General features: G+C 53.6%; 1 protein-coding gene across 3 annotated transcripts in view; it reads right to left on the reverse strand.

Moving 5' to 3' along the window:
• Positions 1–2,248: 2,248 nt before the first annotated feature.
• Iqce (IQ motif containing E) overlaps positions 2,249–14,578 on the reverse strand; it is a 48,415-nt gene continuing 36,085 nt past the window's right edge. For all 3 annotated transcript variants that reach the window (XM_021720576.3, XM_013365472.4, XM_040276815.2), the window contains 6 exons: positions 13,094–13,120; positions 8,472–8,582; positions 7,860–7,984; positions 6,829–6,923; positions 5,987–6,064; positions 2,249–4,537 (listed from right to left, as the gene is read on the reverse strand). In XM_021720576.3, the coding sequence (XP_021576251.3) occupies positions 4,410–4,537; positions 5,987–6,064; positions 6,829–6,923; positions 7,860–7,984; positions 8,472–8,582; positions 13,094–13,120 (564 nt within the window). In that variant the 3' untranslated portion in view covers positions 2,249–4,409. The remainder of the gene's footprint in view (positions 4,538–5,986; positions 6,065–6,828; positions 6,924–7,859; positions 7,985–8,471; positions 8,583–13,093; positions 13,121–14,578) is intronic.

A 14,578-nucleotide genomic window follows, 5' to 3' on the forward strand; every position in this document is an offset into this window, starting at 1 on the left:
AGGGCACGGTGGGAAGGGAGTCACAGACGCACCAGCCTGCTCAGCAAAGTATCAAACAAAGTGCAGGTACCAAGTTGGTTCTTTTTGGCATGGCCATCTGTGTTTGTAATTATACTCTCCCTGTTCCAGAAACGACGATTAGGCAGAATCTGGAGAAATTCCCGCACGTACACACATTTTTATTTCTTGATGTTCAAGTTCCTCACTCGTGTCCAAGGAACAGAAATTTAGAGGGATAGGGTGTCCATGACAACTCAGAATACCACGTGGCAGGGAGTGACTCTCAATCCCCAGCCCCAATGAGGACCCAAGTGAAATGCCCGAGGCACAGGAAGCTGGGGCTCCTGCAGCGGATCACCCCCGCTTAGGGGCATGTACAGAGAAACAGCAAGACTGCATCATGGGAAGCCCGGGCAATCTAGACAAATGCCTCCCTTACAAAGGCCAGGAACAAGCAGCACAAGAAATGACAGACTTACTCTTTCCAAAAGATTCACAAGGAACTTATGTGTGAGGTGTGAGAAATTCTAAATAAAACACTCCAAAGATCATCAGATCAACTCCCAAGTCCCCTGGGCCATCTTGAGAGTTCCTTTTCAGCCTCCAGACATAGTTCCTCTTGGTACTTTCCAGGCTCTGGGGTTCCCTGCTTGGGGTAGTCAGCCTAGTGTTAGTGCCTCCAGGAGGTCCCTGGGGAGGTGGGGAGGTGGGATCCTTGAGAAACCTCGTGTGCCCATGGCACCGTCTTCCTGTTAAGTCTCCAGTGCTCAGATATTCTCTGTGCTGAGCATGAACACTGCTTCTAACACCCAAGGAGGAATTTCAAAATTAGTTTAGACAGGTTATAATGGAATTTTTATTTAGATCTTGAAGGTTACAGTGCTTTCCACAGAAGTTATTTATATCTCTAAAAGTGAAGCAAAACTGCTGGGCTTGGTGGATCTGAGCTAGGATGGTCTTTTTCTAATGTAACTGGTCTTTTTGTAGGGAAGGATTCTGGTCTATCTGAGGGACAGAGAGCACAGTCCTCACTTCCCTCGTCAGAAGACAAGAAAAGACATTCACCAGCCAGAACATGGCCGTCATATGTGGTCAGGGTCATTTGTCCAGAGGCCTGCACTAATGCACAGACTCACTTGAGCCAACAGTCCCTAATATGTCACCTACTTTGTCCAAACACCAGGCTCTGGGCCTGGGGATGTAGTCCTGGTTGGCTCCGCCTACCAACCTTGCAGTCAGGTCCCCATGGGTAGAGGGCTGAGGGGCTGGGAGGCTGGGGTCTTGCCTTCTCTGGCCCCTCTGCTATTCCTTGGTGGACTGCTCAGGCCTGCTCTCCATGCTGCATGTCTCTCTCTGGGGTCACACTCCCCACAGAAACTTGCTGTTGAGTTCCCCCGAAATGCACCTGCCACAGGCTGCACCCTGTTTCCATTTGGCTAGTTTCAGGGCAGCCTAGTTGGTCCCAGCCCCTTCCATTAGCTGCGTCTGGTGGGTGGAGAGCCATGGTACCACCTGGATTCACCTCTGTAAATCACCTGGCATCTTCAGAAGGGCACTCCCTATCCCAAGTGTCCTAGCCAAGGGATAGCATCCTGGAAAGGTCCTGCCAGGGCTGTGTCCCAAGCCAGCCAGCCTCCTGTAAATCTTTGGGAATACCTAAGTCCTCCAGGCAGTGCTGCTGTGAAAGTGAGCAGCAGGGACGGGGATCCGCATGAGCGTGCACCTGGTCCAGCACACCTGCAAGCACCAGCTCAGGTCAGCAGGTGTGGCTGCCACCCACACAGTGCAGCCAGGTCTAGATTTTCACTTCTCCTGTTTAGAAGGCACGGGATAGAGAAAGTGTCTTTCTTTTAAAGCTGGACTATCTACGCAGCCTGTAGCGGCAGGTAGTTTTGCTACTGTTCAAGTTCAAGGTGATGTGGCGGTGTTGCCGTGAAGGTCAGGGTTGAGCTCCTTCCTCTTGCATTTTTGCAACAAAGGGCTCTCTCCATGGCTTTCCTGCTACCCAGAAGGGGGCGGTCTCTTCCTTCACAGGAAGGTGGAGTTCAAGGCTGACCTGGCTGCTGGCCTCTTCCCCTCCTGCCCAAGCCATCAACAGCTCCAGTCCCCACCATCCCAGAGCCCAGGCCTTGGGCCATGGGTGCCATGTGGCACAGCAGCCAGGCAAGCAGTCCCAGCACAGGACTGGGTGACCAGCTGAAGCTGGTAGTGAAGACAGACTTGAGGTATTGTCACTTAATGAGGTAGCTTTAAGACAGAACATTTGCTTTTAATTGATCAACAATGCTTACCAAAATAGACAGGACAATGTACATATTTACAATTCTCAGGGCGTTTTCTTGGAAAACTCAAGCCCAGGGGCTGCTTTTAAACTCCTTGGCACTGCCCCTTGGCCAGGCCCCTTACAGTTCATGTAAATGGGATGCCTTGAATGGGCAGCCCTTGGCCTTGGGCTGGGGTACCCTTCTACCCCCAGCAGCCTCTCGGAGGTACAATAAGCATAGGCTTGTTCACCAAACCTGAGGCAGGGATGTCTCTGTTAGAAAAAAAAAAAAAAATCTCCTTCAACCCCCTAATCTAGAGCTCAGGCCACTGGTCCCGAGGAGTGAATGATGTAGAAATGCCCTCCTTTAATGGGCCACCTGGGCCCAGCAGATGAGCAGGCACCTTGGGGCCACCTGTGCTGCCTCCTGCACTCAGTGGGTGGGTGTGAGGTTCTGAAGGAGGGTGCAGGCTGCTAGGGAACACACCTAAGGGATCCAGTGAAGGAGGTCTACAGAGGGCTCATGTCAGTCAAGGTCAGTCAAGACTCCAATCAGTTCAGTGGGAAAAAGAAAATGGATTTAGTAGTCCACAGTCCAAATACAGGAAAAAATTACAACAGCCGGGCCCCTGGCGCCACGTTTTCCTACTCACCATGTAAGCAGAGCCAAGGTGAAGAAGGCACTGGGCACCAACCTGTGTGGCACACAGGTCCTCCAGCCTCACTCAGCCCCGTCACAAAGAGGCAGGGAGGCCCTCTTGCTCTGGTTAGCACAGGCTCCAGTCCCTGCTGGCCCTGTTGGAGCCAAATGCAGCCCAGCTTCCCAGAGATCATACGGGAAAGCTGCCATGTTCAAGAGCACTGGCTGTTCAGTTGTGTGTGTGTGGTGCACCCAAGGAATGAGACTGTACCTAAAGGTAAGACCCCTAGGTGCCCCCATCAGTTTGGTCCAAGAAGGAGCTTTCTAACATCAGATCCCTCCTAAGACAATGGCCAGCCCCAGGTGGGAAGTTCCCCAGTGGCTGGCGCTGAAGCAGCCCAGTCTGCAGGGATTCTGAAGAGTGGACGTGGGCTACTCAGGGTCTGGACACTATCAAAACCTTGTCCAAGCTGAGGCTCTTAATATTTGCCACCAGCAAGGGCTAATTTCACAGATAAGACCCAAACTGTGGGCTCCTCAAGGGAATTCCATAGCGCACACCTCAGCCAGCTTCAGTGGGGTCACCAGGTCAGCGTGCTCCACCCCAAGGGTAACGGGGCTACCTCTAGACCCCAAACGAGACTTGTCCCCACCTGAGACTTTGCTTTCTCCAGGATGACAGGCCTGTCTCCTTATCCTGCTTCCCTGAGGATGACCCTGGAGGCTAAGGTACCTTCCCCGGTGACAGAGTGGGAAGTGGCCACCTGTTTCTTCTGCAAAACCAGGTGTGGTGCTGCTTCTGTGATCACTCTCTTCTACTTTCCAGTGTCTGTCCACTCGAGACTCCACCCAGACTCCTTCCCAGAAAGGGCAGCTCTAGACAGCACCCAGGGGAAGGAAGAGGGAGAAGGGGACCTGCGGGTGGGAGCTCACTGTGGGGCCCTGGGATCTGCAGCTCTTCACTGGCTTAGAAGTGGCTACATCCTGTTGTGGAGCTGGGGAAGCCTGGCTCACCCGCAAAGGTGCAAGGGTGTTTCCGCTGGACCCCTGGGGCCAAGGTTGGTTATGGCATCCGGGATGAGGATGGGTGGCATGCCCCGGATTCCTGTTGAGGTGGCTCCTCACAGGTCAAGGTCAAGGTCAGGTGTAGGTTGTTAGGAGAGCATCATCTTTACAGAGCTCCTTGGGCTGTCCCCAATGCAGGGGGAATATGCCTGTGGGCACTGAAAACCACTTTGGGTGCTGTGGCAGGAGGTGGCAGAGCAAGGTGGCTCCCTGGGCTTCCCCAGAGAGGAAGAGAAAGGCTGCCAGGATTCCTCCAACAGACCAAAGAGCAAAAACAAGAAAACTGATGGGATGCGGAGGTGCAGGAGGGATCATTCTTTCTCTAGGAAGATAAATCATCTTTCCAATTTAGTTATGAATCCTCTAGAATGTGCTTTGTCCTTTAACCCTACCTAACCTGTCCCTGGCAGCTGTCACCATTTGGAGACAATGGCCAGGGACCTAGAACGGGGAGGGGGTTTTCTTTGTGGGCAGAGGTGGCATAAAGACAACATCATCGGAGTCATCGGAGTTGATGTCATCCAGGGCTGGGGGCTTCACGGGCTGCAGCTCCACGGAGGAGAACCCGGCTGAAAAAAAGAGGAGTGAGGTCAGCCACGCCAAGTCACAAGTGGCTCTCTGCTTAGGGCTGCCAGCCAGCATGGACACACTACACCACCAGCACCTCCTGGCAGGCAAGCCCAAGGTTCTTCCCAGGAGAAGGGAGCCAAAGGCCACGTACACACTGCCAGAAAGCCCTCTCTTACTTCCCAACTCCCAATCCTGAACTTGAAACATTTGTGAAAGAACTGGACCCTCGGTGGGGGCCAGCCCTGGTGTAGACAGGGCTAACAGCCACCTGGGAGAGAACCAGGTTCCTGGCTCAAGGTGTGGCTTCGGGATGAGGCAGAGGGGCACTGGTGACTGTGAGCACCCCATGTAAACACTTCAAATCCTTATTCTCTGCTGGGAAGAGGCGCCACCTCCAGGCTGAGTGGGGGACAGACAGGGCGGAGGGCTGCACTGAGGAAGGGGCGGTTCCCACCAAGGCAGAGCCCCAGGGCGCCTCAGAAAAGAGCCTTACTCTCAGTGCTAATAAACAGGGGCCAGCCGCTGTCTTGAGATTTAGGAACAGGGGAGTTTAAGCAACCACGGGCAGATTCCAGAACTGTGGCAGTTTTTTTTTTTTTTCCTGCAACTTTCAAAAAATTAATATGAAAGTGAAAAATTATGAAGTTAAAAACACCCATTTTCAAGGTTATTTTCATCTTTTTTTTTTTAAACACCATCAGGTCAAACAAAGGCTTCACTTATACTTCTGCAGACCCGTGGCCTTAGGCCAGTGGCAGCGGAGCACCTGGACACAACTTGAGATCACATTCTCGGGCAGGTGGGTGAATCCGCCTCTTCAACTTCACTTACGTTTAGCAAGAGGAGGAAAGGGCAGCACCAATGAACACTTCAGCCCTGATCAAATAATCTAAAGGTCGCCAAACACCGGGTCTGAGAATCAGTGTAAACTGGGCTTTGAGAGAACAATTTAAAGCCTTTTAGGCGCAGAAGGTTACAAGCAGGCTGCTGGCCTTTCAGGCTTCGGTGCCTGCGTGTTGCTCCTGAAAATCCCGGGGCTGCTGATCTTTGCTCACTCAGCTTAGCAGATGCAAGTTTTGGAGAGAATGTCAAAGTCCAAAGTGCTCCAGCTCTAACAAAGCCATGGAAAAATGGCTCCAGTGGGTGAAAGGCAACTGCAGACGTGTTTGCAGGCTGAACGTGGAGTGAGATTCTCAGCCGGGTAGCAGCTGCGTCCTGTCACCTCCGAGACATGCCTCCTAATGTGCTTCCCTCCCTAATGTGTCCCTGGGGAGGGAATGGGCATGCCTACGCAGAAAGAGATGGCCGGCTGAGGGCACACAGGCCACCAGGTCTGGGAAGGCTCCGACTTATGGCCTTATCCTTAAGTGCGACTATTCTGTCATCAGAGAACGAGGGTGACGGCATGGGAAGGTACAACCTCACCTGCCATCAGCCCCCACACTTACCGGCGTGGGGCTGAGCACCTGTGGGCTCCTCTGGCTCATCCTCTGCAACCTCCTCACCACTCAATTGGCTCTTCTCACCTGAAGAGGCAAATTGGACCCACTGCACATAAGGCACTGCGTCCTGTCACCGACTGGTGACCCCTGCCTGTTTCTACCTTGTCATAGCAAGTGCCCTGCTCTTTCCCACCCACCCTTCCTGGTTCCACCAGAGGCCTAGGAGTGTCACGACTTCCCTGTGTGAGGATGTCCAGGGACACAGGACCCAGCAGGCTGGGCTCACGGGTAAGGCTTTGGACTCCACTTCCCTGCCGGTGACGGCCCCCAGCCTCCCACCGCCTTGTCACTCCCGCCAGCTCTCCAGCGATAGAGGCCACTGCAGGTCTGCACTAAGCGTGAGGCAGGACTCAGGTTCGTCGATGTGGGGGCTGAGAGGGATTTCCAGCCGTCTCTGCACCACTCCCCACTCTGCACATGAGCAGAGTGACCCCGGAGAAAGTCCAGGGCCTGTGGGGATCACCCTCAGGATGGGTGGAGCAGGGGCACAACAAATAAACAAACAAACAGGACGGACAAAGAGGGAACCCCTAGCTCAGGCTGTAGCTGAGGAGAACGAGGACACAAAGCTGGGCAACAGAGTGGATGTGTGGTCAGCAGAGCTGAGCAAGGAGCTCCGTGAGCAAGTGCCCCGCCAGGGAGGACACTGGAAGAGGGTCTTCCTGGTTTCCGGGGTGGTGGCCACCGTGTGACAGCCTCCCTTGCCTCCTCACCTGCCCAAGCTGCCTACAAGGTGGCTATTCTTTTGGCTTAACCTCTGGAGGGCCCACGGCTCCTTGTGTCCTTACCAGGAGAAGCTGTCCAGGAGGGTGGGGAGGTCTCTGGGTGCATGGCTGGAGCAGCTCTGCTAGGTACGGTGGTGGCTGTCCTTTTACCACCGGAGCTGGAAGACAGAAAGACGTGGGCCTGGACAGTGCTCACCAACTTGCCTGGGCAGTTGTCCCACCATATGGACACTGTGCTCTGGCCCAAGAGCCTCAAACGTCCTCAGGCCCACACGGAGGTCAGGCCGTGCAGGTTTATAAGCTGACTGCAGCCGTCTTCCTGCCCCCTCCATCTCTGGTTCCCAGTGAACATGACCACAACACACAGCCGCCCACCTCCTGGTCTGGCTGACGGCCCCGGGGTGGTGGCAACCTAAACCAAGCCCTTGGCACGTCCTACACCACGTGGTTGCGAACTGAGGCTCAGACTTGTCTGGCTCTCCTTTGAGGAGAGAAGCTGCACACTCAAAAGCAATGGGTAGCTGCCATTTTCTGCCATGCAGCACAGGGTCCGAGGAGGAGAATGATTGTGACTACAGGGTGGGACAGGGAGCAGCACGCCTGCCTGGGGTCCCAGCCCCTTCACACTCTGCAAACGCCACCTTTGTGAGCTGACCAAAATGGGCACTCTAGCAGGGATGCAGGGACCCAGTCTGTCCTGTGTGGCGGGTGGCTGCGGGAGGGTCCTGGCAACACCTGTGTCTTGCTGAACTCTGGGATCATGTCACATTTTTCTTTAAAAAGGGAAGGTGTGTTAGCCCAGGCTGACAACAGTTTGCCAACTGATGGTTGCCCTGCCAAGGTGGCATCGACCCCTTCATCTTGTTTCCACCCAGCACCAAGATGAACCTCTAGGAAGCCCTCCTGTAGAAGACCAGATCCTGTGGCCCGTGCCATGGCTATGTGAGGAATTTCCCAGAAGGTCTAACTCCGGCCATGGCTACAGGCCAGGACCTGGCTCACAGACAGCAGGCACTGCACCAGCTCACTGCCATGCCCCTGCACGGGGCTTCCCCCATGACACAGCATGGCTGCATACCTTGACCCCCACTCACCTGGTGAGCTTGGCTCGAGCCAGGTGTCCCCGGAGGACAGACTGGATGGTGGCGATGGCCTCCTCCTGCCCTGGGTTGCTCTCAGCCTGGGCACTGGGGCTTGGGACACAGGGCGTGGGTGAGCTCTGCAGTATAATAACAACAGGGAGAGAACAGTTTGGCAAGCCCTGCCGGCATGGCTCTGTGTGCAGCAACCAAGCATGGGGGGGCTGAACAAGTGCCTTCTCAGGTGTCCCCCATTATTGCTGTCCTAATCAGATTCCTGCTTGTAGGGTGTTCATTTTGAAACTCTGGAGATTCTTAAATAAACATCTTCTTTGCTGAGGAAGGGGCGGACATGGGAGCATAAACCTGTACTAGCACCTGGCTTCACTGCGAGGCAAATGTGCCACTTGCGTCTCCAGACCTCAGACAATCTGGCCTCTAAGACGGAGTCCACCGGGGCCAGCACCAGAGGTGCAGCAGCTGGGCTCACAGGCTGGAGTGTGGGGCACACCCACCCGGCAGGCAAGACAGCGAGACAGAGCCCGAGTGAGCTTTCCTTGGCTGATGAAGCACGAGAGAGGAGGCGATGGAGAGAACTGGGCCTGCGTCCCGCCACCTGGATGTTACCTGCTCTGGAACACCCAGCAGTCCCGGAGATTCTGAACCACAGGATTTGCTCAGTAACAGCTTTGTTCGGGATAGATGTCCCCTGAAAACTGCCTGGAGCAAAGTGGCCGCCTGCAGGGAAAAAAAGAGGGAGAGGAAAACTTAAATTTCCCTGGAAAATGGTGGGGAGGGTAAGGAAGATTCTAGAAGGAAAAGTTGTACGGGCAGAGGAAACGCCTTCCTGTACTACTGTGTAATCGAAAGAGCAGCTCAGAGCCTTCTCCCTCATTCTCCCTCACCACTCTTCCACCCGGAAGAAAAGGCTCAGGCGCCTCACGCCACAGGGGACAGAACCACTGTGGCACACGCACAAGCCAGATGCTAGGTGGACCCCGCGGCTGTGGCATCAGCCCGTGCTTCACACAGCGTGTTTTCAGGTTGGGAGAGTTTACTGTTTCATTTACATTAGAGGCATCTTCTAAAAACCAAAGATCTCCAGAACAATCACAAGGGACCTACTTATCCTTTGGCCTTTAAACTAGTGATTTTCTTAAGAGTGAGCACAGGTGTTCCCAAGGCCTGAGTTGAGGCCCTGCCGTTTGGGGGAAGCACAGGGTTTTGAATGACCCTGCCTCTTGTCTGGTTCAAACTCTCCCGTGTGGCAGAGCACTCGCTGCTCTCAGAACACTTAGGAGAATGACAAGCCAGTGTGAGAGGTCTAGACTGTCAGGACAAGACAAGCCCTTTCACTTTTTCTTGAAGGCAAGGTGATGGAAATGTCATATACACAGACTAAGGTGCGAGTATGCAAGGGAAGGGGAGAGGCCACCAGTTATGAAGGATACATAACCCACTGAAGAACAGCAGCCACCCAGCCGACCCAGGAGCCTCACAAGAAGTACTGCCGGTTGACAGGTGACTGCACTGGCTGAAAATGAAGCCATCCAAAGACTGAGGGAAGGCACGGGAGGATCCTCTGTGCCCTAAGCTTGCATGTGGTGACACAGCCCTTCGGTGACACTATAAAGTGGGTCTCATCATCATCTTACTTCAGAGACAGCACGTGCTCATCCTCCCGTGGGGTCTCTGGACCCTTCCCTCGCTCATTCATTAAGAACACACTTCCTGAATCCTTCCACACACAGCTTTCAGGGGCATCTAGCATGTGCAAAGCTGATATCCAGCAAAAGGTGGTTCAGAATCTCAGGCCCTGTTCTAGGAACTAGGGATCCAGTGGAGGAAAGACAGGAGGGCCCTACCTGCAGGGAGCTAGCATTCTAGGGCAAGTGTCACTGCCACATGCTGTGAGAATTAACCCAGGGCATGGGGTGGGAGCGATGGGTGTGGGCACTCAGGAGGCTCTGATGTTCGGGCTAGATATACTTTCTAGCCCAGTTCTGAATAAAGTGAGGGGCAAGACTGAAGGCGGGGGGAGGCTCCTTCCTGGCAGAGGGCGCAACACACAGGGCCCCCGTGGCAGCAATGTGCCAGACTCAAGGTGCGCCGGAGGACACCAGGCTAGAGGGCTGGCACGTGGTCAGCATGCAGGTTGGTAGGAACAACTCTGGACTTGTCTAAGTGTGACAGGAAGATAAGGCGAGGTACTAGCTGACATTCTAAAACATCTGCCTGGCTGCTACAAGGGATTAAATCATGGGGGGCGGAGGGGAAACTATTGCTACGGTCTAGGGGTCTGGGCTATGGCGGGAGCTGCAGACCAGGGAGAAGAGGCCAAGTTTTGTTCACTTTGCAGGCAGCTTCAGGTTTGGCTGGATCGGAGGTAGGATGTTGGGGAAAGGGGGGGCAAGCAGGTATACGGTGGGCATCGTGTCTGAAGATGAGCAGTGCCGGGGGAAGAGCAGGTCTGGAGGTGAAAAGTGAGAGTTCCACAGTAACCTGAGATGGTGGAATCCAGGCCTGCGGGTGGCGGGGTGGTCTTGGGGTCGGGGAGGAGCCTGCTGGCTGGGAGGTGGGACTCTGCAGGGTCCTTCTGCCCTTGGGTGCCACTGGAGGAGAGTCAAGGCAGAGACACTGCAGACCCTGAGATGAGAAGCACCACCAAGAAGAAACCCAAGCACCAAAGGCTCAAGGAGGTCAAGTCACAGGCTGATCCTTGGGAAAGACCCACTCTGGGTTGAGCAGCTGGTGACTGCTGGATAGGGACAGGTGGGTTCTAAAAGGGAGGTGAGCAACTGCAGAGCTGGAGTTTGGGGAGTCAAAGAATCAGGACAACAGATGGAGGGGAGCAGGCCCAGGGAGCACTTCCCATGTCTGCATCCTGATGGAATCAAGACGCACGGGGGGGGGGGGGGGGGACGGGACTGATGGGCATGGGGCCCTGGCTGCTGCTGGAAGTGAGCCCCTGATCCCCTTCCAGCACTCAGGGAGCTGGTGGCTTTCAGCAGGAGCCTGGAGCCTGGTAGTGGGAGGAGGATGAGGAAGGGCTCTTGTGTTCTTATATTTTGAAGTTTTTTAAAAAATTGTAAAATACACATCAAGGGTACAAGGCAGTGGAATTAACTCCATACACTGTTGTGTGACCACTGCCTTATTACTCTAGGTCTTCTCCCTCATCCCACATGGAAATCCTGGGCTGTCAGCCATCACTTCCCATCCTCTGCTGCCCCTGGCCCTGGCAGCCAGTGACCCACTTTCTGTCTCCTTGAGTCACCTCTTCTGGACACTTCTTGTCACACAACGTGTGGCCTGGCTTCTGACTGAGCTCATGTTCCTGGTGTGCTAAGTTGCACGGCATCACATCCCCACCAGCAGAGCACCAGGGCTCCACCCTCCCACCAGGGCTTCTTGTTGTCTAGTTTTTTAACTGTGGCTGTCCTAGGGGTGGAGGTGGCCCTGCTGTAGCTGAAGGTCTCTGACAACTTCTGTTTCTCAGTGGGATCAGAAGCAAGATGATCAGCTGAGAGTGGGGGCAGAGCTGGGGACAGCTACAGAGGACAACATGGGGGTTTCATGGACTCGGGGTGAACTGACGAGGGGGCCCTGGGCAGTGATGAAGGCTACCTGGCCGGGGTCACGTCATGTGCTTTCCTCCAGTCGTTCAGTGGGGCAAGGGCAGAGAAGGCAGGACGAGGACTCCCCAGAGAAGGGGTCTACAGGAAAGTACGATGACCCTGAACCACAAAACAAGGCAGTCAAGGCATAAGCAGGGTGTGGCAGGCCAGGAAGGGGGGACAACCAGCGCGTCAAAGACCACAGGGCAAGGGGAAGGCAGGGCCTCAGAACTGCAGGTACCGTGGGAGTAACAGAAGACAGGAGCAAGGCCAGACAGTGACATTTGAAATGGCCATCACAGCTGGTAAGGACAGGGGAATGGCTACGGGGTAGGGCTGGCCAGGAGGCAAGGATGGCACCATATGAATAAGCAGGTTGAGGATGGAGAGGCCAGGAATTGGGTACTGATGTGGCACTTGGTGTCCATGGCTGAAGACAAGAAGGGAACTTCCTAAATGTAGAGTGGCAGGCCACTCTGGCAGTCCAGTACCTGCTAGCAAGGGGAGCTCCTGCCACAAGGACCTGGACCTGAACTGTCCACCTGAAGCCTCGGGTGCCAAGCCTGCAGCATGCCCAGGGTGTACTGCAGATATGACTCCAGGAAGTCTGGGAGGGTCCCACTGCTATTAGGAGCCCCTCACTGAGGCCTGCGCTTCGCAAGGCACAGCCCTGAACACAGCATCAGCTCTCTGGCAAGGGTGCCTTTCCAGAATGTGGGTTGTGTACAGTCAGTTTTTCTGCAACCCACCCAGGCCACCTGCTGGGCTGTCTGAGGGATCAGGTGAGCTAACAGGGTTTCAAGGACAGCAACTTCATAGGAAGCACAGCCCCAGGAGCCAGGCAGAGCTTTGGCTGCCTGCTGGAGCACCTGGCAGCCAGGCAGCATCAGGGCTCAAAGTCCTTGCCTGGATCACCTCATCTAACTGCTCAGCCCACAGAGTAGCAGGAAGAAGCCAGCGGGAAGTCCTGCAGCCAGCTGCCCATCCTCAGGGCTGGAGGCTGCAGTCTTCCCCGCAGCCCAGATGGAAAAATACTGCAGTCCCAGAAGGGCCAGAGAGAAGGTGGAGAGGCAGAGAGGCCTCCAAGTCTTGAACAAGGTAAAGGTTTATTTTTCTCAGTGCATTACTAAAAAGGGGGTGGTGGCTCAGACCCTCACTGCTCTCGAAGGTTCCTAATACACCCCATCTTATTAATGACCTCCCCTCTAGCTTCTTCTCACTGCTCTGTTAGCCACATGGACACCTAGCTCCTCGTCTCTGACAGCTCTCCTGCCAACGGTGCCCCTTTTGTCCCTTTTCTCCTGGTCTTTCGTCACAGGGACCCTCCTAGCCTGTAGGTCGGCAGTCCTGACCCCTGCCCTGACCAGAGTTGTAATTCAGCTCACCAGATTGCTTGACACAGACTGATAAGTGAAAGTGTATTGAAAGAAGGAACTAATGAATGAATTTGAAAGTGTAAAATTGTTCCAATAAACATCCAATGTTTCTATTACTCAGGCATCCTAAGTCTAATGTTGGTTTGGTTTGATTTCTTAAAAACCAGGACTTGATGTGTCTTTGAGTATCCCCTTGGTTACTGTGCTCCAAAGTCAAGGCAGGTTATTTCAAATTGGTGAAATTAACTTTGCTTACCTCATTCAGGACAGCCTTTTTTTTTTTCTGAAATAAAGAAAATTTTAAAAATGAATTAACATGAGAAGGATGAATTCCTTACAATAGTTTCCATCCTTAATCTTGCTCTGCTCTGAGTCAATAAGAGCTGAAAATAGTCACTTCTGACCTTAATGGCTGAGACAGCAAGTCCAGCCCTGCACAGGAAGGCGCAGGAGCCGGATCAAAGGGCTCCCAGGCCTAATTCAGGGCCATTTGAATGATAAACAGAATAATGTCTGTAATTAATTTTTTTAAAAGACTAAAAAAATAAAAGGTGTTGAGTCCATAGTTACATTCCTCCCAACCCTGAGAAGGAAACAGACAGACGGGGAGAGTCACTTGATCTGCTGAAGGTGACCATCAAAACAACACTTTACTCTGAAACTGGCATTTCCTTAATACTTGAAGGGAAACAGCTAGAGACTGGGCTGTCTGCTTAGGAGGACCGGGAACAGGGGAACTCAGGGCAGTGCAGGGGTCCAGCTGCCATCCACTAAACCCAGAGAGTCCCTGCAAGTAGACCAGGAGAAGGGAGAGAAGGGCATCTCGGGCAGGAAAGCTGGCAAGAGCTAGGAGCCACAGGTCCCCCGTGTGGCTGGTGGGGAGGATGGGAGGAAGCATGGAAGGCAGGTCCCTGTGCTCAAGAGGAAAACCCTGCTTTACAAAATAGAAGGATGAGAGTGGGAAGACAAGGGCAGTGTCTTGGGGGTTACTAAGTCTAAGTTAGAGGACAGGGCAGGATGGTCACTGGGCAGACTCTCCCTCTGCAGGCTACTGCTTCATCATTAGGCAAGAGCTAGCAGTCACCACACTGACACACAGGTGGGACCACCCATCTCATTTGTGGGATGAACACAGTTTCACCTACGAGATATTCTTTCCAGTAGAACTTCTCACTTAGGAAACAGAGGGACAGAGGAACAAATTAAACAACGCCATGGGAAGCAATCAGATCTGAGATGTGGAACAGCCAATAAGGCACTGGGGCCTGCACTCGTCAGAAAGAAATGTCTTTAAAAAGAAAAGAGAAGGTGGAGGAGGGGACTGCTGGAAATCACACCAAGACCTAACCAACCAGTGAGGAGCCCAATCCAACCATGCCTGGATCTCAGCTTGAAATTGACAGCTAGGAATGGCTCCTGGCACATTTGGGGAATCTGAATATGAAGCACCCAGCATAGAAAATTATTGTTATATTCTTAGGTGCAATAATGGTATTGTGTGCCAGGCACAGTGGCACATGCCTGTGGTTCAGGAGGCTGAGGCAGGAGGATAACAAGTTCAAAGCCAGTCTCAGCAACAGTGAGGTGCTAAGCAACTCAGTAAGACCCTGTCTCTAATAAAATACGAAACAGCACTGGGGATGCAGCTCAGTGGTTGAGTGCCTTGGAGTTCAATCTCCAGTACCCACCCTCCTCAAAAAAAGATAATGGCATTGTGGTTAAATAGGAAAAAGTCCTTCTT

Source organism: Ictidomys tridecemlineatus, chromosome 10, assembly GCF_052094955.1.
Source record: "Ictidomys tridecemlineatus isolate mIctTri1 chromosome 10, mIctTri1.hap1, whole genome shotgun sequence".
In the NCBI taxonomy this organism is placed as follows: Eukaryota; Metazoa; Chordata; class Mammalia; order Rodentia; family Sciuridae; genus Ictidomys; species Ictidomys tridecemlineatus.